The sequence below is a fragment of the Pantherophis guttatus genome, chromosome 5, assembly GCF_059756535.1.
Source record: "Pantherophis guttatus breed Tessera chromosome 5, ASM5975653v1, whole genome shotgun sequence".
Classification (NCBI taxonomy): Eukaryota; Metazoa; Chordata; class Lepidosauria; order Squamata; family Colubridae; genus Pantherophis; species Pantherophis guttatus.
Window position 1 is genome coordinate 24,868,515 of NC_142067.1, and position 27,793 is coordinate 24,896,307.

General features: G+C 38.6%; 1 protein-coding gene across 2 annotated transcripts in view; it reads left to right on the forward strand.

Annotated features, from left to right (window-relative positions):
- The window catches only part of MTUS2 (microtubule associated scaffold protein 2), a 329,331-nt gene that overhangs the window by 220,577 nt on the left and 80,961 nt on the right, over positions 1–27,793 (forward strand). For both annotated transcript variants that reach the window (XM_087894733.1, XM_034410840.3), the window contains one exon: positions 7,833–7,994. In XM_087894733.1, coding sequence (XP_087750859.1) covers positions 7,833–7,994 — 162 coding nt within the window. The remainder of the gene's footprint in view (positions 1–7,832; positions 7,995–27,793) is intronic.

Genomic DNA, 27,793 nt, shown 5'->3' on the forward strand with positions numbered 1-27,793 from the left:
TTCAACCAGCCTTCTTTTTCTTTTCACAATAACATTAATTACTCAAAGTTGTGTTGTTTATCAAAGGTTCCTAATTTTTTTTTTCCTATTTTATATGAAACAGTTTGAAAAGATTCTCTTCTTTTAAGTAACTAAAGAGTCTTGTCAGAAGACTCAGAGGGGATGACGTAATTTCCCCTGACACCTCATACTTCAAATAGAATAGCTTCTGATTTGGAAGGAAACCAGATTTGTAAATTGAAATGTTCTCTGTATAATAAATTTACACTAAGAGAATGGGACTCAAGAGTTAGGAGATTTCAGTAAAAGTATCTGACACATTCTTGGCAAATAATCACAGAACATTTTATTTTTGAAGGGAACTTCTACTGTAACTGAATATTTAAAAATATTGGACAGAGAAAAGCAAGCAAAAAAAAAAAAAATCCCATAGGTAAAACTGTCCAAACAAACTTAATGTGTTCAAGCACTGCCTCAAAATAGTTTAAGATTCCGGGCTTCCGATTGACATGATAGCAAGATCGGACACAAGGAGCAGGTCTCCGTGCTCCTGTGCCAAGTTCTCCCCACTGGTGGGCTCTGAAAGGAGCCAAAGCTGCCCTGTAGAGGTGGTGAAGCAAAGAGGGGTGCCCTGTGAAGTCGCAGAGAGTCGCAGCTCTCCTGTCTGATCTGGGGTTCTTTTTCCTTCTCAGCCATGGTGAGGAGAAGAGGCAGCTGAAAGATGGCTGCCATGAAGCTGGGACAACCGAAGAACAATTAAGACTGGTGCTAGAGCAAAGTAGATGAACAGTGACTGGAACTGGGGGAGAGGATTCCTTTTTACTTGAAGCCTAACCCCAAGGAACAATTTAGAACTATCTGCTCAGAATTGCTTGTTAAAGTGGCAATTAAGCATTCTGAGAAAAATATCAGACCAGAAGGAAAAGATCTAAAGAGAGAAAACAATAAATTTCTAAAAATACAGAAAATTGGACTCTTAAACTGGGAAGACGTGGTAATGGGAAGGCATTTTAAAATGCTGGAAATTTTTACTTTAAAAACTTATCCTGTTTCTATAATTGAATTAAATTAAAATTACTATCAAAATAACTAAAATCAGACTGACTATTAATTTAATTATTTAATTAAAGTGACCCCTTTAGAAGATTTAAGGCTTTTGATAACTCCTGGGACTATTTAAATGGAACTGATTGATTTCCTATGGGATACAAAGAACTGTGATAAGTGTACTTCTTGAAGGGCAATTTTAGGTCTGAATAAATGGTTCTTGGACTACTGGATAAAAGTGTGATTTTTTAAAAACAAACAAAATAAGATGCTTCATAAGGAAGAAATGAGTGGAACTTTGAAGGAGATGGCATTGATTTTCCAGAGCACAAAGTATAACATGGAGAAAGGATTTAAGGAGATTATGAAAAAAATGGAAAATACTATACATCAGATGAGGAGTAATGATCTAGATGCTCAGAAAAGGGAGGAGCCAACAGAAGAAATGGAGGAAAAGATAGATCTGAAGAACCAGTGAACAAAAAAAGAAGACAAGGAGGAGATAATAATAAAAATAACAGTGATTGATGATTAAACCAGGGGGGAAATATTTTAAGAGACTTGAAAAGAGAATTGGAGATACAGGAAGATACTTGTGAATGGAAAATAGAGGTTTGGGCAGATATTTTGGAAGCTAGGCAGTGGAAGAGGATAGAGATGGGATAAATACTTAGATTGTATAGTCAAGAAGTACTGTATTTTTCGGAGTATAAGACACACCTACTTTTTTTGGTGAGGAAAACAAGAAAAAGAAATCTGCCTCTGCCTCTGCCTCCCAGCAATTTTGCCTCATTGCAGCAAACAGCAAACAGTCTGCTTTACTTTCATTTTTGTTTTCAGCATAGCTTGATTAGCACAAGGAAAAAAAATTTGCTCCAACAATTTACCTCCTTGCAGCAAGCAGCAGAGGCTGACACAAAACAGCTGAGAGCAAAACAGCTGAGAGTCAGGAGGCGATCCAATCAACTTGTGCTAATTAGTCTGTGCTGAAGCTGAAAGGAGCTGTTTCTTCTTGCTGCTTGCTGCAAGGAGGTAACTTCTGGGAGGCAGAGGCCAAAGAGTGGGGGCCAGTGGGTGGGTGGGGCTACATTCGTGTATAAGACACACCTAAATTTTCATCCCCTTTTAGGGAGGAAAAAGGTGCGTCTTATACTCCAAAAAATATGGTGGATGCAGACAGAGATAAAGATCCAAGAGAGGAATATGGGAGGCAAGTCAAAAAAAGCATAGCAGCTAAAGTACTGAAGTGGCCAAGAGATGATGGTTAGAAAGGAAAGGGTTTCTCTTTTTTCTTTGATGTTTTGATTTGCTTTTCTTTTTCTCTTTCTTTCCCTTCTCTTTTAGAATGGTGGCATGATTAGAAGTTAGGTAGAAATAAGAGAAGAAAGTAACAATAAAATAAGAAAACTAGAGATTGAATGATGGTATTATTAAGTATGTTTTAATAATATTGTGACTGGCATTGCAATAATATATTGAAACACTGAGCAATTAAATAATGAAAGAATATACTTGAATATAAATATGTATTAGTATCGGAATTATATAGATTTGATTATTGTAAAGAATATGATTAGAATAATTTTGTATGTCTAAATTATATTGGGATTGGTATTAGAATTGTATAGTGAAACATTGATGAAATAATGAATGATTGTATCATGATACAAATAGATGTAAAGAGTGAAATATGGGAGGTAAGTTAAAAATGAACAGGATTCAAAGCTCCAAAGAGAGATGTTGGATAGAAAGAAAACATCTTTTAATAAAAGAGCAACATGATTAGAAGTTAGAGTAGAGATAGAAATAAGAGAAAGGGGGAATATCAGTGTATACATCTTTACATAATAAAACAAAAGCAGTAAGAAGAGGGAAGCTTAGAAACTGAATGGCAGTATTATTATGTACAATCAAATAATATGATGAGTGGCATTAGAGCAATATATAAACATATGGAATAATTAAAATGATAAACTACAACTTAATATGTATTATTATTAGAAATATATAAGTTGGTTGAATGTAATAACTAGGATTAATTTTACTACTTTCATTTGTATTAGAATATAGCACCAGGTGCTACACTATTCATGCACTGATATGTATATGTAAAATAAAATTAAAAAGTTACTTATAAAAAATAGTTTAAGATTTCTGTGAGGAACCTATCTAAGGTGATGACATACAGAAATTGTCATGCAGAGACACTGCTGAATGTCGTCCCTCAGCTGGCAGGATGAAACTACTATCTTCTTTGTCTCATTTCTCTTGCTGTTTTCTGCCCACTGCTTTTGTCTCTTGCTGTTATATAAGGAGTAGCACTTATCTAAACAACAGTCTGAAAGTCTTCAGAGAGAGAAATATTATAAGTAAGGTCTTCCTGCGCAATTACCCAAGAGTAATATCCATCAGTGGTGGTGCCCATGTCTATTTCATACACAATACCTGGTTCTAAGCACACTATCGGTTTCACTGAAGCAAGAAAGGCACTAGTGAGGGATATGGACTATAGCCTTCAAGGTCCTCAGAGAAAAGCATTTAATCTGCCATCTGCTCTGGGGAGCTCTAACTGTCAATCACCGAAGGAAACAACCAACCAAATTTTCAGGGATGGCTGCCAATGCCTCTATGACCGTGATGGCGAACCTATGGCACATGTGCCACAGGTGATGTGTAGAGTCATATCGGTGGACATGCGAACTCAGCTCTGGCGCGCATGCGCGTGCCGACCAGCCAATTTTGGGGCCTTCTGGGCCTGCCGGAAGGAGGGAAACAGGTTGTTTCTGGCCTCCAGAGGGCCTGGGAGGGGAAGGCTCTTTTCACCCTCCCCAGGCTCCTAGAAAGGCTCTGGAGCCTGGGGAGAGCAAAAAAACAGGCCTTCCGGTCCCACCGGAAGTGAGCAAATGGGCTATTTCTGGCCTCCAGAAGGTCTCCTGGGGGGGGAAGGCTGTTTCCGCCCCCCCCCAGCTCCTGGGGAGGGCGAAAAATGGGTCTACCAGGCCCACTGTGCCATTGCATGCCAAAAGCGGGGAAGTGCAGGTGGGTCACACGCACATGTGCAGGGGGATGGGCGCAAAGAATTATGGGTATGGGCACGCACGCATGCAACCCCCCCACACTCCCCCCGCTTTTGGTACGTGATGGCAAAAAGGTTAGCCATCACTGCTCTATAAGGAACCTCAAGTGACGTAATGTTTAGATGGATGGTAAAAATCATCCCCAAAGCTAACCGTGGAAATATTTTGGTTGTAGAAATTGGGGTATAGATGCAAGTTGCTCATTTGACTACCAGGACAGGTTGGCCTTGTAAAAATAATCCATAGCCTGAATTCATTTTTTTAAAAAATCCTTCAGAAGCCTTTACTGTTATATTCATGTGCAATAAATTAAATCCCCTGCTATTATCTAGAACTAGATAAGAAACCTGGGGCTAAATTATTTGAAGAGCTGTCAGGGAACCGTATATAATTTGTTCCAAGAAACCTATTTGGAGACTGAAAATTCTGCACAACCTGTCTGTTTGAGGCCTGAGCTGCAAAACAGAGAGAGACAGAAAGAGAAATACCCAGTTTCCTAGGATAAATTACTGTCGTGCTGTTTAAATCTAAGTGGAGGTAGGTAAATAACAAGACAGTTATAAAATCTCCATTGTAACTTAAGAGGGCCAGGTTTAATTATTGGCTGTTAATTCATGGTGCATGATTATTATCTTGCAATAAACTATTATTGTTAAACATTAAAAAGATTTACTCCTGTTCCTGACTACTCATTAGCTTGTGATTTTGCTTCTCTTTTGAACATAGTTGGATTCCTTTTGTTTTCAATTTTTAATGTGATTGGTTAAAGGTCAAATGTGTTTTCAGGAATGCACATAGGTTTTAGATGCTCTATTTTCAATTAAGATTCACGTGGTTTCCTTTTAAAGGAAGCTGTAAACTTTGTGAAATACTGCAGGCAAGCAAGCTTGTACCCTCCCTAGTGCAGCTCCCATTACCCCCAGGCAGCATGACCACGATCATAGGAGGACTAGTACTCCAAACCTTTGGAGACCACTAAGTTGTCACCTTCCCTCTGTGATTAAAGTCCCTTTCTGGGTAATATAGGTTTGTTTTAATTTCTCCTTAGTTCTAGGTTTCTTCTCTCCTTGATTAGTTTCCATCCATTGCTTCTTGTCCTGCCTTCAGGGCAGGGATGAAATGTTCCTGGTTCGGACCGGATCGCCTGATCCAGTAGCGATGGCGGTGGGTGGTTCAGAGAACAGGTAGCGAAAATCCCTGCACCCCTGCCCCATACCATGCCCAGTTGAGCCGCATGATCATCAGAAGTTTTTTTTTTTATTTTTAAAAGCATTTTTTCTACAACCTCTTCCAACGAAAAAACACTTTTAAAAGTTAAAAAAAAAAAGCCTCTGATGATCGCGCGGCTCAGCTGGGATCGTCAGAGGTTTTTCAAAGCATTTTTTTCTGCAACCTCTTGGCCAAAGAGGTGGTAAAAAAAAATGCTTTGAAAAGTCTCTGACGATCCCAGCTGAGTTGCCTGATCGGCAGAGGCTCTTCAAAGCATTAGAAAAAATGCTTTGAAAAGTTTAAAAAAAAAAGTTGGCCATGCCCACCCAGTCACATTAACCCCCCCACACCAAGCCACGCCCACAGAACTAGTAGTAACAAATTTTACATTTCACCCCTGCTTCAGGGGCTTTGGAGAATAGGTTAACTCCCTTTTTTTTATGGCAACTCCTTAGACATTGGAACACTGCTCTCATGTCACCCCGAGTCCTTTTTCTCATTAAACTAGACATACTCAATTCTATCAACTGTTCTTTATATGGAGTTTGTTTTGTTGTTGTTGCTCTTCTCTGTACTCTTTCTAAAGTCTCAACTTCTTTTTTAGATTGTGGTGACCAAAACTGGATGCAGTATTCCAAGTGTGTTCTTACCGTGTTTCCCCAAAAATAAGACCCTGTCTTATATTTTTTAAACCCCAAAATAAGCGTTTGGCCTTATTTTCAGGGAGGTCTTATTATTTTGGGGCGCGTGGAGCAAGACGGGACTCCTCTTGCTGTCTTACCTGATTTCCAGCTCTGTCTCCCTAACCCTAATCAGAGGAAATGGTGGAGACTGGCTGCACATATGGTTAAATATTTTTGGGGAGGGCTTATTTTTGGGGAGGGCTTATTTTCAGGGGGGGTATTTTAAGAGCATGCGCTCAAAAGCCCGGTTGGGTTTATTATCAGGAGATGTCTTATTTTGGGGGAAGCACTGTACCAAGGCATTGTAAAGTGGTATTAGCACTTCACATGATTTTGATTTTATTCCTCTGTTAATGCAGCCTAGGACCATTTTGGCTTTTTTGGCAGCTGCAGCACACTTACAGCCTGTTTCAGAGTTAGGATGACTACACACGCGCACACATACACCTGTGGTGGGTTCCTCCCGGTTCGGCCCGGTTCTGCCGAGCTGGTAGCAGTGACAATATGACATCCCCGAACTGGTTCTTCCCCCCCACCCCCCGCGCCCCCACCCCACCCCCGCATTATTCTTACCTTTTATTTGGCCCCACCCCCAATCTATTGCTGCCTCCTGAGTCCCAGCTGATGGCTAGAGGGAAAAAAACTGTTTAAACTCTTGCCACGGGACTTCAAAGGGCTGCCCTACAGCTGATCAGTGTTAAAAGAAAACAAATGAGTAGACCAGTGCCTGCAAAAATACATGAGTAGATCAGTGCCTGCAAAAATACATGAGTAGATCAGTGCCTGCAAAAATACATGAGTAGATCAATACCTGCAAAAATAAATGGGTAGACCAGTGCCTGCAAAAATACATGAGTAGATCAGTGCCTGCAAAAATACATGAGTAAGATCAGTGCCTCCAAAAAATAAATGGGTAGATCGGTACAGCTCTGCAAGCAGTTAAAAGCCTGGTAGACCAGTACCTCTGCTAAATCCTACAGAATTGTCACATGACCATCAAGCCATGCCCACAAAATAAGCCACACCCACAGAACCGGTAGTAAAAAAAATTAGAACCCACCCCTGACATACACACACATACAGTCGCATGGCTACCTTTGGGGCACTTGGCAATCAACTCACTTTTATGGCAGTTTGCAGCATCCTGTAACCGCAATTTGCTATGTTTTTTTGCTGGCGTTCTGGTTTTTGAAAAAAAAAGAAAACACTCCTTGGGGAGAATGGATTTGCTTAATGAAAGTGACACTCCCTTAAACAACCATGGTACCCACTTAAAAACGGTCATAACTTCATTCATTCGTAACTTGGCTTCCAACTTATGATTGTAATTCTGAGCTCAGTTATGGTTTTAAGTCATGGATTCTTTGTGTATTTTATTGTTCTCTGTTTTTGGTGAACTGCATAGAGTTCCTGGGAGTCCGGTGGTATAAAATTTTTAAGAAATAATAAGACTTCCCAATTTACTCTCATCTGGATGTTCTGAGTTTTCATTCTTGCAATGCTCTGTGATGATGATAGAGTGAAACAGGTTAGGAAAGGCTGACCTGTACGTAGTTGCCGCCAGTTTCTATTTTCTTCCTTTTATGCAAGCAGCATTTTTCCTTTTAAAATGGTACCTTTTTTAAAAAACAGAATTTAAAATTTACAGAGCCCAACTGACTCAATCCTCTCACCGTGTATGCAGAGGACAAGCATCATTTAAAATAACAGAAGGCTTTTTGATTTGCCTATGACCTTAATAATGTTATCATTTCTCTGCACAAGCCACATCTATTTTTAATGCAGTTCTAATTGGGATGATTTTGGTTTCCTGCAGGTTCAAGCCTTGGAAATGAAGAGCAAATCATTCTCAAGGCAGCTGAACCATCTAAAGAAGCACTTAAGGGGGTCAATAGAACTTCACTGCAGGCGTCAAATAGCACACCAATTTCCCGCAGGAGTCTCCTTCCCGCACCAAAGACAGGAACAGCACCGGCTGGTAAGTTTTTCCATGTGTCAGAGTTCATACGACATGTCCATCTATTTGTATATGTGCAATGAGTATGTATTTTAGAATTTTGTAGTGTAGCTCACCCCTAATTCAGTGTAGATTACCTACAAAGCATCCAAATATGTTTTGAAATTTGTGCTCAAATCTGTTTAATACGTTAGAATTAAACAGTTATTGCTGTTTAGTTGATCCAGTATTTTTAAGTACATTCTTACCCTGGAGAATTCAACAATGGATGTTCAACCTGAGCTTGTAAGGTTTAAAAATCAGGGATCCTCAGTAGGTCTGTGCCAGTGGTGGGTTTCACTTACTTTTGCTACCGGTTTGCTCGCACGCACACCACTTCTGCACATGCGCAGAGCGTATTTGATGACATCCGGTTGGGTGGGGAGAGCCTCTCGCCGCCGCTACTACTGGTTTGCTCAAACCGGGGCGAACCGGTAGCAACCCACCACCGGTCTGTGCATTCCCTTATCAGTTGGCAGCCCTTCATGCAGGCTGTAGAAGAGGCATTCCCAGTACATTTCTTATGAGGGGAGAGCCCATCCCTCTGCCAGAGATATAAAAACCCTAATGGAAAAACCAAGAGCAGAACTCTGAAAAACCTGGAAAAGAGGTTAGATGAGGAACCAGGGAGTGGGAGATGGCTTCCATTTTCCCCAACAATCTCTGAAGAAAGCTTGGAACCTCTCAAGAAAGTCTAGGAACTCTGAAGCAGAGAGGATAGTTCCATCTGCTTTGAAGAAGTCTTCTATTTGAGTAGAAATAAGTAAACGAGCCAACAAAGAATATCGTGCTTAGTTTGATATGTGTGTGATGATAAGTCAGATTTTTTCCATATTTCTCTCTGCAGGCAGGGAACTATTTTTATTGGTATTTCAGACTGGGTTCCAGAAGCTATATTTTTCTCTGCAGGATCTTCTTGTAATCAATAATATTAATGGGAAACTATCTCCTGATGTTACAGATTAAATCAGCACCATCGTCTAATCTGTTGGGAGCATTGGATTTTCTTTGAGATCATTTTACTCAAGTTGCCAATAGCTGTGTAGTTTATTTATTTATTTATTTTCAGCATTGAATGCTTGCGTTTTTAGCATTTGATGTTAAAATTATATTATTTTGTTATTCTTTTTAAATAGAATTGTATTTTATTTATCTCTGCTGAGGATGGAAGAAAGAGCTAAATCATACTGTCAGTATTTCTAGGCCAGGAGTTTGCATTACTGAGATTATTGGTTTTTTGTAGAATTATCTTGTTATTACCATAAAGGCTAAAGGTTGTGAAAATGCTGTCTTTCACACATACCGGGTTTAGGAAATGGACATCCAACTGAGAATAAGTGGTAGCAGTGGAAACTACCAAGCCCATTACCCTAAACCAGGAATAGACTCTAGGTTTGAATACCCAGAGACCTTCTAACCTATCAGCTTTCCAGGCCTTCAGAACTTTGATATGAATATCTGCAAAGGTATCCCTACATGACAGGGATGAAATAAGAAAGGCTTGTATATATACCCATGATGGTGAACCTATGGCATGCGTGCCAGAGGTGGCATGCAGGGCCCTCTCTCTGGGCACATAAGCCGTCGCCCCAGCTCAGCTCTGCTACGCATGCGCGCGCACCTAAAACTGGCCAGCTAATCTTCGGGTCTCTGCCATGCATGCGTGGGGACAGGGCGCATGCATGGGTGTGGTGCGTGCATTCATGCGTGGTAGGGCTCATGCATGAGGCCGCGCAGGGGATGGGATGCACATGGGGCATGCATGCATGCACGGGGGGCAGGACGCATTGCATTTTGGGGCTTTGGGCACTCGGTCCGGAAAAGGTTAGCCATCACTGATATATACTGTTCATCCATCATCATTTTTGTCCAACATCCATTATCATGTGCAGTCTAACTATCTTCATATAATTAGAGTCCCATTCATTTGGGTAATTTGTATGGCTCTATTAGTATTGTGTCTTCTTTTCAAACAAGACTGTGAAGTAGCAAGGCAGAAATCTGCCCAGCTCTTTAAATTATCTGATGCTTCAGAAGTAGAGGCAGCCATAAATGTTTCCATCCATTCATCATCTGGTCTTCCTGTACCTGATTCATGCTCCTGCTACAAGATATAAACCTCAAATAAATCACAGTAATCAGGAAAAGCAATTGAAGGCATCAGGGCTGGAATTAGAGAAATATACCAAAATTGCCCTCTCTAATAGTGACTCCAGGTTTTGGGGGCTTCACAAATTGGTCCCTGGAGAGACTCCCAAAAGGATGGATGGTTGTTCATAATTGCTTAAAACATGAGTCCAACCAGTTTCACAACTTAATGTTGTGTGGTTAGAATGAATGGAGAACCTACTTGGATCATTTGCCCTCCAGAAGAAAGACAGGTTGTCAATGCAGTAACTTTAAATAAATTAGTACTTAGGGATTCCTGTTATCAGGTTGGTTTCAGGAGCTGTAGTTCCTGATGATTTTGCTGATGATATGTGGGCTTCAAGAAAGAGAAGAGTATATACAAGACAGCTTTATCCGCAAAAGGCCAGATTACACCTTCAGTAAACTGATTTTTAAATATTAAAACTGGTAAATCTGGTTTATAAGAAGCTCTCAATGGAGAAGTCACAGGACTGCTCAAAGGAAAGGATATCTCTTTAGTTATTTGCTCTATAAATAAAATATAAATAGGGTGCGAAAATCTTAATAGCTTTATACCTGAATAATAAAGCATGACCTGATTTGTGTCACCCTTTCAGCCAATACATTTTTATTTTGTGGAAATGTTATACTGTAGATAATCATTTGACACATTCATGGTAATGCTATATAGTTTTTAATATGATCTGCTTTTGAGGAGAAGTATGAGTTGTATGTAACTCACAAGGGAACTATTCAGGTGTAATCATATAGAGAGATTAGTTCAGGGGTGAAACTCAGCAGGTTCTGACAGGTTCTGGAGAACCGGCAGTGGAAATTTTGAGTAGTTCGGAGAACCAGCAAATACCACCTCTGGCTGGTCCCAGAGTGGGGTGGGAATGGAGATTTTGCAATATCCTTCCTCCAGGAGTGGGGAGGGAATGGGGATTTTGCAGTATACTTCTCCAGCCACACCCACAGAACTGGTAGTAAAAAAATTGAATTCCACCACTGGATTAGTTCCTCTAAAATATACGAGTACTTTGACTATTTCTACTTGATTTAAATAACTATTGGCAAGGAAAGGACTTCACTAAAATTTTAAATTGGAGCTTTTGAAATTGATAACTTTTTTCAAATGAATATCTGAAACTTTGTCTGAGTTCTATTTCTTTCCCACATCTTTAAAATAGAAACCAATATTTATTCATTTAATATTAGCGTCATTACATTTTGTATATGAAAAAAGTGGAACACCATCCTCAGGAACCACGAAAATGAAAAATCGCTTTTTCTTGGAGAGGGTGGTCCTGTATGTAAGGATAGAACATGGTTTGCAAGTTATAACGGTGATGAAAAACTAACTTTGTGACCAATACTTGCATTTACAACTTGTGCTGATCAGTAAAGCAAAGGTAAATTGAAGCAAGATCCTAAACACAGTTAAGCGCAGTTGTGGTTTCACTTAGCAGCTGCTTCACTTAATGACCAAGTTGTGAGTCCTAATTGTAGTTGCTAAATGCTACCCATATTGTCCAGGTCTGTAGGGATCAGTTGTGGGTTGCTATTGGTTCACCCCAGATCGGGCAAACCGGTAGCGGCAGTGGCAGGAGGCTCCGCCCACCCGCCCAGACGTCTCTGCGCATGCGCACCCACGAGCAAACCTGTAGCAAATGAAATTGAAACCCACCACTGGTAAGGATGGTATGCAGGGAAAGCAAGTATCACCTGGATTTCTAAAATGATCTTTATTGCCAGTAGGATAATGTAAGACAACCTTGAAAGTCTGCCAAAGTAATTATTTCACACAACTTACACCTAGAGTTATTAAGTCAAGTTTCTCTGAGGCTTTTTCTCACACTTCCTCCTTCTCCTCCCCTTCCCTTCCATGGACTCAAAAGCCTTTTTTTAAATGTCTCTGTTTCCTGCCTTTAGTTTCTTGCTGCCTCCTTTATATTAGGCATTCCATCATATTTATGGATTCAGATTATGCCGTGAAATGAATTGGAAGTCAAGGCAGGGTCTACGATATTGGTGTAATAAGCCAACAGCAGTGCATGCATGCTAACAAGCTGGTTGCCACTTTCTGCTTCCATTCCAGTTTCTGAATGGTTTTCAGAGGCAGAGCCATGTAAAACTCATTACAGTAGTCCAGTCAAGGGCATGATTTGCAATCAAAAATTCTGCTACTCCAGATATGGCCAGAGTTGATAATTTTTAAATTACAGAGTGATTAACTGTTAATATTGAATGCATCTTTGTGCGTTCTATAAAAAAACAGTCTGAATTTTTTTTTTTAATAAAGGTTAGACTGCTGCAATACACTTCATATGGGGCTGCCCCTGGAGACCATTTGGAAACTCCAACTGGTGTATAATGTGGCCTTATGGATAGTAAATGGTGCCAGATAAACAGCACACATAACACCACTCCTCCGTGAGCTGCACTGATTATGCGGGCTGTATGTTTCCAGGTGCAATTCAAAATGCTGGTGGTTACCTTTAAAGTCCTACATGCTATGTGACCAAAGTACCTGAGTGAACACCTTTTTCCAAGAGTCTCTATCCATCCAACCAGGCCAAGCAGAATGGACATGTTGCAGATCCTGTCAGTCAAAGAATGTGGGCTGGCAGGGACCAGAAAACAAGCTTATTCTACAGTAGTTTCTCTTCTCTTCTCTTCTCTTCTCTTCTCTTCTCTTCTCTTCTCTTCTCTTCTCTTCTCTTCTCTTCTCTCCTCTCCTCTCCTCTCCTCTCCTCTCCTCTCCTCTCCTCTCCTCTTCAGAAGTCAGAATGGCCCCAACCCTGTTAGTCTTTTGTAAGAGCCTGGAAACTTGGGCTATGTTCCCAAACCTGGGACTCTGAATGTGCCATGGATTTCATTTTCTGTCTATATTGCTAACTGGCCAAGTATCTTACTCCTATGTACAGTATATTTAATTTGGATAAGTTTAGTGCTTTTATTGATTTTACTATTTTTATTGCTTTAAAATGTTTGACTATTTTTAATTGGAATACTTTTTTAAAAAGCAGCCCAGAGTCATGAGATGGGCATGAGATTTCCACAGCATGTGATTCTCACTGGCTAGATATCTGTATGTGCAGTGCACACTTTCAGACTCAGAACAAATATCTGAATAGTTCATGCCTTTACAGGTAGTCCTGCTTATTGTTATCTGCTTTTTCATGAACGTGTGTATCTTTGTGAGCACCTTCCCTAATATCCACCCTTTTTCATTCCAAAAAAACATACAGCTGAATTCAGAAAAGTGCAACTGCCAAAAGATAATTGTGCTTCCATTCTCTAATTGGTTCAGAAAGTGCAAATTTAGGACATTTTTTTATCCAAATGCAAGCAATAAATTGTCGGTATCTTCAGTTATAGAAACTATTCTGCAGTTCCATATATGGAGAGTAGATTGTGAAGGCCTTTGTTGCAAGATAGCTCCAGCTGTCTCTGCTGTCAGCAAGCAGTAGAGAGATTCGTTTCCTTGATGCCCTCCCACGTCTCACAATCAAATGCAGCGATAACCAATATTTTCAGCTTCCGTGCTGTCTTTGGCATCCATGCTGTTCTTATTTCTACCAAGAGCACGGTTAATGCAGAAATCCATCGGCCAAATGTTCCAATCTGAAGGCAAGATGTTTGTTTCTTCGGTTTGCAATGCTGAACTGTGGCAATTGGGTATCAGTGCATCATGGTGTTTTGTCAAGTGTCAGGACAGCGATCAGGTGCCAGGCAATTCTTTTGAATCCAGAGACAATTAGCGCACCAGTCACTAAAGAGATTTTAAGCTTTATTATTAGCTTAGGCAAACATCTAAAGCATACATAGTGTAGCAAGCAAGATAATATCCAAATCTCTTACAGGCTGCCGGAAGCTCCTGAATAATGACAGCAGAGATGCTCCAAGGGCAACCAGTATCCACAGCATGTAATGCTAGGTTCCCTGTAGAAGCTCCCAACCACCCCACAATTGTTATCAAGACCTGGCACCCATGACTTCTCTGGCCCTGCTATGGTCAAGAGATTAGAAGACCTGACCTTGACTGTCTGGTGTATGATTCTGGGATGGGAATCAAATGTCTGAGACTTTCACAGTGGAAAAAGCTTTGTAGTTAAATGAAGATTTCCTCCCCTCTTCCAATCCATCCCTTCTCCTTTGTTTAGAAAGCAAGAGGGGAAAAACAAGCAGGCTAGCTTAGAATGAGCTCTAGACTTTCCTTAACATGAAGGGGGAAATCAAAATATGTCACTAATATGTCCTTGAAATAACAATGGTCTTCCACATTGCTACAACACATGGGAAGATATTTTAATAGTCCTTTTCTGTATGCTTATGCACACACACACACACACACACGGAGAGAGAGAGAGAGAGAGAGAGAGAGAGAGAGAGAGAGGGAGAGGGAGAGGGAGAGGGAGAGAGAGAAAAATATATTTGGCATTTAACCAGGAATCTAGAATTGATTCTTTGGGAATACTGAGATTGTGGTTAGTTATTGCATTGCAAATGCAATCCTTGTATTAGTTCAGAAGAGATCAGATGCAGAACATGCTAATTGTGAGGTTATTTTTAAGCTTGTTACACTGCATAACGTTTCATGGAATGCAAATATCAAATGCAAACTTTGCAATGGATAACTCAATACAATATTGCACCTTGTGTCTGCAGATCCTTTCCATGAAGGCTGTGTAAATACTTCAAAGGTTGTGTTTGATAACAAAGGCGGTGCAAGCAAAGTATTTCTTCGGAACATTACAGCAAGTGTGTCTCATGTGGCTCATGTGGCTGCTTCAGAGCTGCTTTTGATGATCTCAACATATATGCATATTGTATATGCATATACAATATATGCATATTGTATATGCATATACAATATATGCATATTGTATATGCATATACAACCATTTTACATGCATGTATATATATATATGTACATGTATATGCATTACATGTGTTGCATGTGTGCATTATGCAGCACTGTTTTGGAAAGACTGGCACAGCCCTACTTTTCCTACTACAGATGGCTTTTATGCAAAGAAAATACATAACACTATGCTTCCTTTCATTATAAGTTTTATTATTTTCCTATACTTTTAGGATGTATTATATGCATCTAGAAACACTTTGATGTTGTTATGATGATAGATTTTAACTACATCTGTTAACAAACTAACTCCACCAAATGCAAAATGTCAAATAAATTCCTGATTACTGATGGTGATAATTTTCTCTTCCAAAAGGTTGAGGTGGGCATTTTGGATTCCTACCTTCTTACTTATAGGAGGGAAAAGGAAGGGAAAGGTGGATCCCAAGTACTACTAATTAATTTACCTAACATCAGAAAGATGTTGAAGAAGATAATAAAACAGGCCATTGTAAGCATCTTGAAGTCTATGCTGTGCTTCCTAAATTTAGTTGCCTTTATCAAAAATAGATCATGTAAGACAAATCCTATCTTTTTTCTTTCTTTCCTTTAAAAAAATAATAAGGGAAGATTCTTCCTTAAAAGAGTGGACTAATGAATGAACATGGGCAGTGATGGGCAAGGCAAGGACAAGAAGAAATGAGTAGGGAATCCAAAAAGAGAAGAACATTGAAGAACTTTGAGTTCTTGGTGTTCTCTGAAGTTGGTTGTTTGCTTGCCAACATTTTATTACCAGACTAACTGGTCTGAAGATGTTATCTAGTCTGGTAATGAAACATTGGCAAGCAAACAATCAAGCATAGAGTTCACCAAGGATTCCACAGTTCAACCTGAGCCACATACATTATCTTCTATTAAGAACTTGAATTCTGAATAGTAGTACTCCAACATCCAAGATATTTTTGCACATCTTACTGTCAAAAATGATGGTCAAAAAGTTAAGATCAGCAATGCGCTGTTTACAGATTCTGTTGCTGATCCTTCAAGATATTAATAAATTTTGGTCATATTAATAAATTTTGATTTTTCTACAAATTCTTATAGACCAACCCAGGAAACTACAATCTATGTTTCAATGAGGTGCAGCAAACAATTTCCAAAACTTGGATCAGTTTTTTGAAAAAAAATCTCTGTTCCCATACATTCAAAATAGTGTATGGAAGGTATCGGTATTCTAGTCAGTTAATAGATGGGTGTATATTTTAGCTTCAAACTTCTGCAAGAAAGGAACTTTGGATATACAAATTATTTATTTATTATTTTTTATTAAATTTATATGCCACCCATCTCATTGCCAACTGACTCTGTGCAGCTGACAATATCCTAAAAGCAAAAGTAGAAAAGATTAAGTACTAGAATCAATAGAGATTAGATAAATTAGACACCAGAATACAATGGAGTGAGGATGGGATCTTACTAATCCACTAACCACCTTCAAGTTGGAACAGCCCCAATTTATAAAGATTTGAGTAAGTTAAATTCTTGTGATAAGGAGTAAATAAGAAGTCATTTGGTAAAGGAACATCAAGTATACTAATAAGTAAAACACCCAATTTTACCTGTGCAGTTTTATTTAAAACAAACATGGTGGGGCAAACAATGATATTTTATAGAATCTGCTTGTCATCCAAATGAGGCATCTTTAATTAACCCCACATAAATCTCATCATTTTGCATCACCCCACAAATTTGAGCCATCCAAAACCAAAGCAACAGAAAAGAAGCACCTTACATGCTATGACACAGTATTAGAAAATAATTGCTCTGCAAATTGTTTTGATGACATGAGCTGATTGGTTTTCTTCCGTTCTCTGGAATGAGCAGCTTTAATTGGATTCACTGCATTAAGCCATCCTTCTGTGCAAATTTGGGGCATCACTAGCATGTCAAAGAAATAGATTAGGAGGAGGAGGAGATGGTTAGAATAGAAGCACCAGATGATTTGGAACTTGTCCTTTAATTCTATTGAAATAAATTATACTTCCAGAGCCACTTGCGGAGATAATGCAACCAATAATTTTAAAGAAAGCACAAGCCTTTAAAAAGATCTTGGCTTGCCAGTCAATTAGGAAATGAAAAGCTATCTCTGATAGTTCCTTTCCCACTGATGGCAGGCAGGAGGACCTTTAGCAGTAAGCTTTGGAGGTGGGGCATCAGGAGTTTAGAATTCACTGGAGCTGTCAATGTGAATTACGAGTACCATCAGTTAAAATATGTATGCAAATAGGTGGCATGGTAAACACATCATTGTCTGTCGTTAATAATAACTTGTGGAAGTATGAAAAGATAAAAAGTACATATGAGGAACATATCCTAACTCTAAAGGGACATTAAAATTGCTCTTGGGAATCTTCTCTTCAAGACTCTCCACAGCTTTGGAGACATTAAGGCTCTTCATCTTTCACAAGTAGCACTGCCTCAGTTGAAAAGGTGGACTTTCCTTCAGGAGGCCCTCTCCAGGGGTGGGTTCTACTTACCTTTACTACCGGTTCACAACAGGGCCACATGTGCTTCTGCGCATGCGCAGAAGCCTTCTGATGACGTCGGGGTCGGTGGGCGGAGCCTCCTGCCACTTTTACTACCAGTTCTATAAACCAGTACGAACCGGGGGCAACCCACCACTGGCCCTCTCCAAGTTACAACAAGACACCCAGGTTTTCAGATCCAGTGCCATAAAATCCGTTAAAAGTTCAAATCTGACACTTTGAACTGGAGCCAAAAGTTGGCCACTGATTGGCATAGCATTAGTGTAATAGAATAATAAAAGCAGTTATTTTAATTCATGGCATAGCACTTTTTTTCCCTAATTATACTCTATTGTTACTAAATGTCTTTTCCTATATCCATCCTTAAACAGTTATGTCTGCATAACACAACTGCAAAATGTCTTTATACACACACACACACACACACACACACATGTTATGATTTGAGTTTGATCTGGGGAGAAGGAGTCAACTCAACTTTTGTTTTATTATTATGGCCATTCAAAACTAAAGGAAGAAAAATATGCTTGTGTTCTGTGACTTGCCTATCCTGATCAGGACTATGGTGTAGTGAGAGAATCAGACAAGATAACTCTTTTCCTTCAGGTTTCCTCCTTAAAATAATTGATTTCTTTTTCCTTGGTTTTTTTAAAAATTTAATTTATTATTAAAATAATAAATTTTAAGTAGTGGTGCGGGCGGTAGTGGATTTCAGCAGGAAAAGGGTTAGTTTTATTGCATGGAGACTGGTTCTGTCTAGATTAGGAGTTCATGTTTCTGTGCGGTGATTGAAAAATGTGTTTTAAAATTTACATATAGTTCCAAAGAATAAAAAGGAACATTATTTTTTTTTTGCAAGAAAAGAAATAAAACCTCATCATTTTCACAGGGTGGTGGGACTCATGAAGGTCAAGAAACAAAAGGGAAAGGATAAGAACTGATTTCCAGGCTAACAATCATCATCTTGTGTCTGTATTTGCTTATTTATTCTTATTTCCTCTACTGTATCTTGTGCCCCTCACCCCCCAGGTTACTGGTTACCGTAATTTTGTAGTGAGAACAGAACTGAATTATTTTTTTAACCCAAATAATATTTCCTATGTCTTCCTTTTCTCATTTTGTTTCAAATAAAGCATGCTGCGGTACTTCATTATTCATGAAGAATAGGATTACTTGTGGTTATCAGACTAGAGGGAAGAAGAAATAAAATGACAACCTCTTTGCCGAAAGCCACCCAACCCCGCCCCACCCCTAATGGTTTGGCATTCAGTTTGGAAATTCCACTAGTTAATTTTTAACATTTAAAAACATTTCGGTGGATAGATTGTTCCAAACATAGACTACTTATTGGCTTGTCAAAGATTTTGGCTTGTTTATTTGCTTGTCAGGAAGAGCTGGTAAACTCCACTTCTTTCAGCTTCTCCTCCATCACATTTTTCCTGTTTTTTTGCCCTGAGTTTTCTTCCTTCCCTCTTCGAAGTCTGAATTTTTAAGACAAGCATTGTTTTTCCTCAAGAGAAGGAGAGGACAAGATTATTCCCTTTTGCTTTATATGGCTATGTCTCAGGGGTGAAATCCAGCAGGTTCTGACAGGTTCTGAAGAACCTGTAGCAGAAATTTTGAGTAGTTTGGAGAACTGGCAAATACCACCTCTGGCTGGCCCCAGAGTGGGGTGGGAATGAAGATTTTGCAATATCCTTCCCCTGGGGTGGGCTGGGAATGGAGATTTTGCAGTATCCTTCCCCTGGAGTGGGATGAAAATGGAGATTTTGCAATATCCTTCCCCTGCCACACCCAACAAGCCACGCCCACAGAACTGGTAGTAAAAAAATTTGGATTTCTCCACTGCTATGTCTGGATTTGTCTCCCTTGCCTGCTAGCTTGTTCCCACCGTTGTTTACATGCTTGGAGGAACTTGATTCTATGTCTCGGAATCAGTTATCAGTGGGATGAATGAAGTAATCAAAATTGGCAAAAGAGAAGAAACGTATTTTGAGCACAGGAAGTATGATAAATTTCATCCTCTACTGGGACTTATCGGGCATACATAGCCAGATCTTATTTAGGGAGTTCAACCTTCTGTAGGGAATTTAGATACTAAAGATACCTGCATACAGTGTAGTATATTAGGTTTAGGAATTATCTAATTCCTGGTGTTCATGAATATATTACATTCATACATTAATAGTATGTTAGTACTAATATAACAGGTCTATTATAGGGACTAATTCCTTTGATATATGCTTTTATATCAATAATCTCACATTGATATTTTCAACTAGATATTTGAGATTATTCATACAAACTGCTTTAGAGTGATTTTGATTGTATAAAAAAAAAGAAGAAGATAAATTAGCTGGGAAAAGTAGCCTGGTTAAATATGGTTTTCAAAACTTTCTAATTTGTGCTATAGGCTCAAGGCTGACTCAGCCTTCTGTCCTTCCAGGGTCAGTAAAATGAGGACCCAGATTTTGGGGGGCAATATGCTGACTTCGTAAACCAGTCAGGGAGTGCCGTAAAGCACTATGGAGCGGTATATAAGTCTAAGTGCAATTGCTATTGCTGCAGTTCGAGTATAATAAGGACTATTATTGTGAATAATAAATAAATAATAAAGCACTGCAAATTTCTTGTAGAGTTTAGCACAACCTCAGTTTTGATTCTAGTTCTGTTGTGATTATACTCTGTAGATTTCCCAGCAACATTGTTGAATTCTGGGAATTACAGAGTCAAGATTCCTTTCTTCCTTCCTTCCTTCCTTCCTTCCTTCCTTCCTTCCTTCCTTCCTTCCTTCCTTCCTTCCTTCCTTCCTTCCTTCCCTCCCTCCCTCCCTCCTTCCTTCCTTCCTTCCTTCCTTCCTTCCTTCCTTCCTTCAAATAACTCAAGGCATCAACACCACACAATATTCCTTCCTCTTCTTATTTGTAATTGTATTCTAATTGTATTCTTATTTTCCCCTCATAGTAGGGAATCCTATGAGTAGGGTTGAGCTTGGGATAATGATTCACCCAAGGTCATGAAATAAATAGCTAGGGGTGAAGGAGAGCTAGAACCTGAGATGTCTGGCTCTGATCCCACCAGATTTGGCCCTATTAAGGTGGATTCATGGATTTTCAGATTTTTTTTTCTGAAAGAAAATAAGGAAAATTTGGGTAAACTGGTGGTTTCAACATATAAAGCACAGAAAAACAAATTTGCTCAAATACATCATAAAATTTAAAAAGTCTGGAAAGTGAAAAGATTGCATGGGAATCCATACATGTGATGTTTTTTTTTTTTTGTTCCAAATTTTTTTTTTTTTATTGTAAAAGTTTTACAATTACATTTTCACCCCGTTTTCACCCCCCTAACCCACCCCAAGCTCCCCAACCCATCCTCCCTAACCCCCCCTAACCCTCCCCTCCCCCCCGGACTTCCATAGAGTGTACCCCATCATTATCCCCTTTATATAAAAAAAAAAACCTTAAACTTTAAACCCCCCCAACCCCCATATCATTTTTCATCTTCACATAGTTCAAATATTTCTATCTTAATGTAATATAATACTATCAATAAAAAGCTATTTGATACTTCCTAGTTTGATATTTGTTCTGCACATAATCTATCCATTTTTTCCATTCACATTCATAAGTCTCTTGTGAGCGGTCTTTTAAATATGCTGAAATCTTCGCCATCTCAGCGAAACTGGCCATCTTCAAAGTCCATTCTTGAACGGTGGGCAAAGCTGCATTTTTCCAATATTTACCTATCAACAATCTCGCTGCTGTAATCATATACAAAATCAACTTTGTTTCATCCACTGTAAAACCCTTAGCTATACCCAATAAAAACAATTGTGGAGAAAATTGAATTTTTTTCTTCAAAACATTCTGCATAACCCACCAAATTTTTATCCAAAAAGCCTTAACTTTCTTACAAGTCCACCAAATATGAAAATATGTAGCATCTGTACAATCACACCTCCAACATTTTGGCTGAACATTAGGATACATACACGACAGTTTCTTAGGGTCTAGATGCCATCTATAAAACATTTTGTAAAAATTTTCCCTCAAATTCTGTGACTGTGTAAATTTAACATTCTGGACCCAAATTTTTTCCCATGTTTCCAACATCACTGGTTCTTCAAAATTTTGTGCCCACTTAATCATACAATCTTTAACTAATTCAGTTTCTGAATCCCTTTCTAGCAAAACATTATAAAGCCTTTTAATATGCATTGGACCTTTCTCTCTTATATGTCTAACCAATTCTTCCTCATGCAACATAATACCAGTTTTTTGGTCCTCTTTCCATCTCAATTGTAATTGATTATATTGTAACCAGGTTAAATTAATCCCTTCGTCCAACAGTGTCTGCAATGTCTTCAGCTGCCATCTGCCCGCATCTGTAAAAAGAACCTCTTTGTATAAAAACCCCCCGAGTGACATTATATTTGTATTCCACAAAGTATGACCAAGATCCAACCATAGCGGTATTTTATAATCCCATTTGAGTCGGTGCTTCTTCCAAACTCTCATCAAAGAGTCTCTAAGTATATGACTTTTAAATATTTTATCAACTTTGTCATCATAAAATAAGTAAGCGTGCCATCCAAATTCAAGATCAAAACTTTCTGCATTCAATATTCCAGCCTTTTTACTTCCAAACCAATCACTTGTTAAAGTTAAAGCTGCTGCTTCATAATATAGCTGTAGGTTTGGAAGTTTAAGACCTCCTCTTTCTGGAACATCTTGCATAATTTTCAATTTCACTCTCGGCTTCTTCTCGTTCCAGACAAACTTATTCACTCCAGATTGCCAAACTTTCAATTGTTTATCACTTTTAAGCACCGGAATCATTTGAAACAAAAAAAAGAAATCTTGGCAAAATATTCATCTTAACTGCTGCTATTCTTCCAAGTAGAGACAGCTGCAGTTTTTTCCAAGTCTCCATATCTTTCTGCACCTCTCGCCACAACACCTCATAATTATTTTGAAACAATTTCATGTTTGATTCTGCAACCTGAACTCCTAGATATTTTACCTTAGGTACAATCTCAAAACCTGCCCTCCTTTCAAGCTCATGTTTGCGATCTTGTGTCATGTTTTTAACTATCATTTTAGTCTTTTTTGAATTCAATCTGAAACCTGAAACTTTACCATAGTCTTGTATAATGTCCTTCATCAAGATTATTGATTCCATTGGTTGTGATAGGGTAACAACCAGATCATCTGCAAATGCCTTTATTCTGTAATCCTCTTGCCTAATCTTTATACCTTTCAAGATATTAGAGTCCCGTATTGTATTTAACAAGACTTCTAGTGTTAAAATAAATAAAAGTGGGGACAACGGGCATCCCTGTCTTGTTCCTTTTTCAATTTTAAACTCTGTTGTCAAACTTCCATTAATAATAATCTGTGCCTTTTGCTCTTGATATATTGCCGAAATCGCCTGTATAAATTGGTCCCCAAAGTCCATCTTTTTCAAAGTCTTTACTAGAAAATTCCAATCCACTCTATCAAAGGCCTTCTCTGCATCCAAAAAGACCAGCACTGCAGGGATCTGTTTATTCTTCTCAAGATATTCCAGTAAATTTATTACTTGCCTTACATTATCCTTCATATATCTGCCCTCGATAAATCCCGCTTGATCATCATGAATCACCTCTTGAATTACTGGCATCAATCTGTTGGCTAATACTTTTGCATAAATTTTATAGTCATTATTTAAAAGAGATATTGGTCTATAATTTTCCAGTTTTTTAGGACCTACATGTTCTTTTGGTATCAAAGTAATATATGCTGATTTCCATGATGGGGGTATTTTACCCCCTTGTTGTATATTGCAAAATAAGTCTCTAAGTTGTTCCACCATTTCTGCTTGTAAAGTTTTATAATACACTGCAGTCAATCCATCTGTTCCAGGAGCTTTAGCTGTTTTCAATTGTTTAATTGCTGCAATTATTTCCTCAACTGTTATAGGGTAGTTCATTCTTTCTTTTTGTTGACTAGTAATTTTTGAGACTCTTTTCTCTTCTAGATATTTTTCTATAAGTCCATTCTGTATATCATCTTTGGCATATAATTTAGTATAGTATTCTACAAAGACTTCTTTAATCAATTTTTGTTGAGAGATTTCTTTCCCTCCAATATCAATACTCTCAATAGTCCGTATACTCTGCTTCTTCCTTAAGGTGTAGGCCAACCATCTTCCCGGTTTATTAGCATTACAAAACGTATTATGCTTCGCATATTGTAAATTTGTTGCAGCTTGCTCCGCCAAGAGCATTTGAAATTGATCTTTCAAAAGTTTTATAGCACCAGATATTCTTTCATCTGTTGGGTTTTTAATGAGTAGCTGTTCCTTATTCTTTATTTCTACTTCCAATTCAAGTCTTTTCTTTTGTCGATTCTGTTTATGTTTAGAGTTCATATAAATGAGTACCCCTCTCATATACGCTTTACTCGCATCCCATACAATTTCAATTGGGGTACCCTTATTCAAGTTCATCTCAAAAAATTCTTTCATCTGTTTTTTAAGTTCTGTTATATTTTTTTCATATCTAAACAAATTTTCATTTAATCTCCATGACCTTCTCTCAGTTTTTCCCATCTCAATTTCTATCCATACAGAACTATGATCAGTTAAAGTTCTTGGAAATATCTTTGTTCTTTTTGTTTTAACAAGTAAATCATCTGATAACAAGATAAAGTCAATCCTGGAAAAAGATCTATGTCTGTCAGAGAAAAAAGTATAGTCCAATTCTTTTGGGTTGTAAATTCTCCAGATATCTTTTAATTCCAAATCTTCTTTCATATCAAAAAAAGTCTGTGGTAGTCTAATCCTTACTTTCGCCAAACTCTTTTTATCTAGTTTAGAATCAATTACTCCATTCCAATCTCCCATTATTAAAATAGATCTATAATCCCATTGCAATATTTTATTATGTAAAGTCTTATAAAAATGATCCTGTTGTTGGTTCGGAGCATAAATTCCAATCAGAAGAATTTGGCCATTTGCTGTATACAATTCAATTGCAATAAACCTACCACCTTCATCTGCTTCTATAATTTTAGCAGACAATCTTTTATTTACATAAATAACCACACCATTCTTTTTTTCCGAGTTTGAAGCTATAAAGTGTGTTCCTAATTTGGAGTTTATCAGATATTTGTGATCTTGAGTTCGAATATGAGTTTCTTGTAGACAAATTATGTCATTATTAAATTGTCTCAGATATGTAAATAACTTGTTCCTTTTTTGTGGTGAGTTTAATCCGTTAACATTCCAAGATAAAAGCCTAATTGTCATCTTGACCTTTCTGAAGCGATGAGCTGCCTTGCCTCGCTTCTTCTGAGGTCTTCGGCTTTGCTCCCCCCATAGCTTCACTTTGTGTTGTGCTTTTGGCTCCCCCTTTATGTTGACTTACTTGTTGTTGTTTTTCTTTTATTTGTTTGGAGACTGCGCGAGTTATACGTTGGTCCTTAACTTCAGGTATCCGAGCTGGATCCAAAGCAGCATCTCTTGTTGACAAAATTGGTGAAGATTCTAGCAGGGATTCCTCCATAAGGCCTCCTCCTCCTACAGCTCCCTGCATTTCCACTAATTCCATCTGCTTGGACTGTTGTTCCCTCTCATGCTGAGATTGCTTTTCCTTATCACTTTTTATCTCCAGCATTGTAGATGTACGTGGGGATGATGATCTTTCTTTAAGAATATTATAGTAAAAATATTCCGCCTTCTGAAAAGTATTCAATCGGTGTCCTTCTCCATTATACTTCAAAATTATACCAGTTGGGGCATCCCACCGGAATGGTATTTCTTGCTTTTGCAATTCATTCACTAGAAACCTATATTCTTTTCGATCTTTTAACATCTTAGGTGGTAATTCCTTATAAACTCCAATTTGAGCTCCCTCCACTTGCACAGAGGAAAGAAAGGATCTTTGCAAAATATCATTTCTTATTCTTCTGTCTGTAAAATATATCACCACATCTCTGGGTAATTTTCTTTGTCTAGCCACCCATGAATTTACTCTATAAATTTTATCTATTTTATAGACCACGTCTGCTGGATCAATTTTTAACAATACAGCCAAGGCATCTGAACAAATCTGTCTCAAATCTTGCCTATCATTTTCTTTTATTCCTCGAAGCCTAATAGCAAATTCCATGGATCGAAACTGTAACATTGTAATCTCATTTTCAACTCTCTGCACTTTATTGTCCACATCAACAATTTTAGAATCAGTATCCTTCATTTTAACATTAACTTCTGATTTAAATTCTTCCAGTTTGGAATCCACTTTGCTAATGGTTTCTGCCAGATCAGAAACCACATTTGTCAATTTGTCAGACACCTTGTCATAATTCTCTTTCATTGCCTCTTTGAATTCATTAATTTCTTTCTTCATTTCCTGTTGTGATTTTTGAAATTTATCATCCAGAGCCTGGGTAATAAAGTCCTTCAGATTTTGAACATCAAAGTCCTTTCCCTCACCCTGCTGGCTGGGAGGGGGCTGCTGTTCCGGTTTATGAGTGGGAGATCCCTCCCCTGCAACCTTTCCTTCCTGTTTCTTTGAAGCCATTCTGCCACGTAAATTAACTTTTCTAAAAAAAGGAAGTCTTTTTTCCTTTGTACCTCCGCAAAGTCCTTTGAAAAAGTCCCCCAGATTTAACCAAATTAGAAATTAAGTAAGCTGAAGCAAGCTCAGGTTTATGTTAAAAGGAATTTTTTCTTCCACTCTTCTCTGTTCACTTGCTACAAGCAGTGCTACAATGTAGCTTGTTCAAATAGCTTTGCAAGATCACTCTCCCTTTCAGCTCGTTAACGCTGGAACGGCGCCATTTTTTTTCAAGCCGTTCCGCTCACTCTAGCCTTTTCCCAAATCAAAAGTTCAAAAACAAAAAGTTACTTGCAGTTTCTTGGTTTGGGGGTTGAGGTTGTTTTATAGTAAAATTATTTTTCATCAATTTAAATGTTTGCTGCAGCCGGCTTGCTCTGACAAGCAGAGTCGTCCCACGCCGTCCGGAGTCTCCGCAAGTTGAAAGGGAGCCGCGCCCGTTTCCTCCCCAGTAGCAAACTTCTGGGGGTTCACAGGGGCTCGACCTGCCTCTTGCTTCACTCTTCTCCTCGAATCCTCAGGATTTAGGAGTTTTCAAGCCGCTCCCCTCACTCGGAGCGGCTCTACAGGCGGCTGGGCTGGCGGTCCTTCAAAAGCGACCGTCTTCACCGGTGGCAGACAAACCCGGAAGTCCTTTTTGTTCCAAATTAATACAGTTTAGAGATTTGCTGGAACTGTGTTTCTCCTTTTTTTTAATTCTACAGAGCAATATACAGTAAAGCAGCTAACCTACAAGCTACTTTAAGTGCACTTTCAACCAGTTTAGTCAGTTAACGATGTGCCACTTGGCTGAACATTTCCTTTTACATTCAAATGGATTATAAATAATTCTGTAGGTTTTCTATGCATTTCAGACTGAACAATCTCTTTGTACTTCCTTACTCTGCAGTTCTTCACAGTTAGTCTATTAAAATCCTACTGACTCTAATGGGACTTTAAGAATTTAACCTGGTGGATCCTTTTCTCTTTTATTACACTTATCCGAAGCTCTCTTTTTGGCATGCATGCTAGAAGTTCCCTTTTACTTCTTTAAATAATTTTCCAGACTTTATGAAGTTTTTGCAAAGAAATGTTAATAAGGGGTTTTAATCCTCCTAATACAGAAAAGTAGAACAAAAATATTCTTACTTTTTTGATGCTTCATAAGGTCATGTTTTTGGTGCCTGAACTGCAAAGTATTAGAAATAAAGTTTTTAATATACGGTAGTCCTCAGTTAGTGGGACTCAAGTAGTGGGATGTGGTAGTTCAGTGGCTAAGACGCTGAGCTTATCGATCGAAAGGTCAGAAGTTCAGCAGTTCGAATCCCTAGTGCTGTGTAACAGGATGAGCTCCAGTTACTTGTCCCAGCTTCTGCCAGACTAGCAGTTCGAAAGCACGTAAGAAATGCAAGAAGAAAAATAGAGACCACCTTTGGTGGGAAGGTAACAGTATTTAGTCATGCCAGCCACATGACCATGGAGACGTCTTCGAACAGCGCTGGCTCTTCGGTTTTGAAACAGAGATGAGCATTGCCCCCTAGAGTTGGGAACAACTGTGCGAGGGAAACCTTTACCTTTTAAGTCCTCAACTTTTTTTTTTTTTAATTTGATTTATATGCCGCCCTTCTCCGGAGACTCAGGGCGGCTTACAATG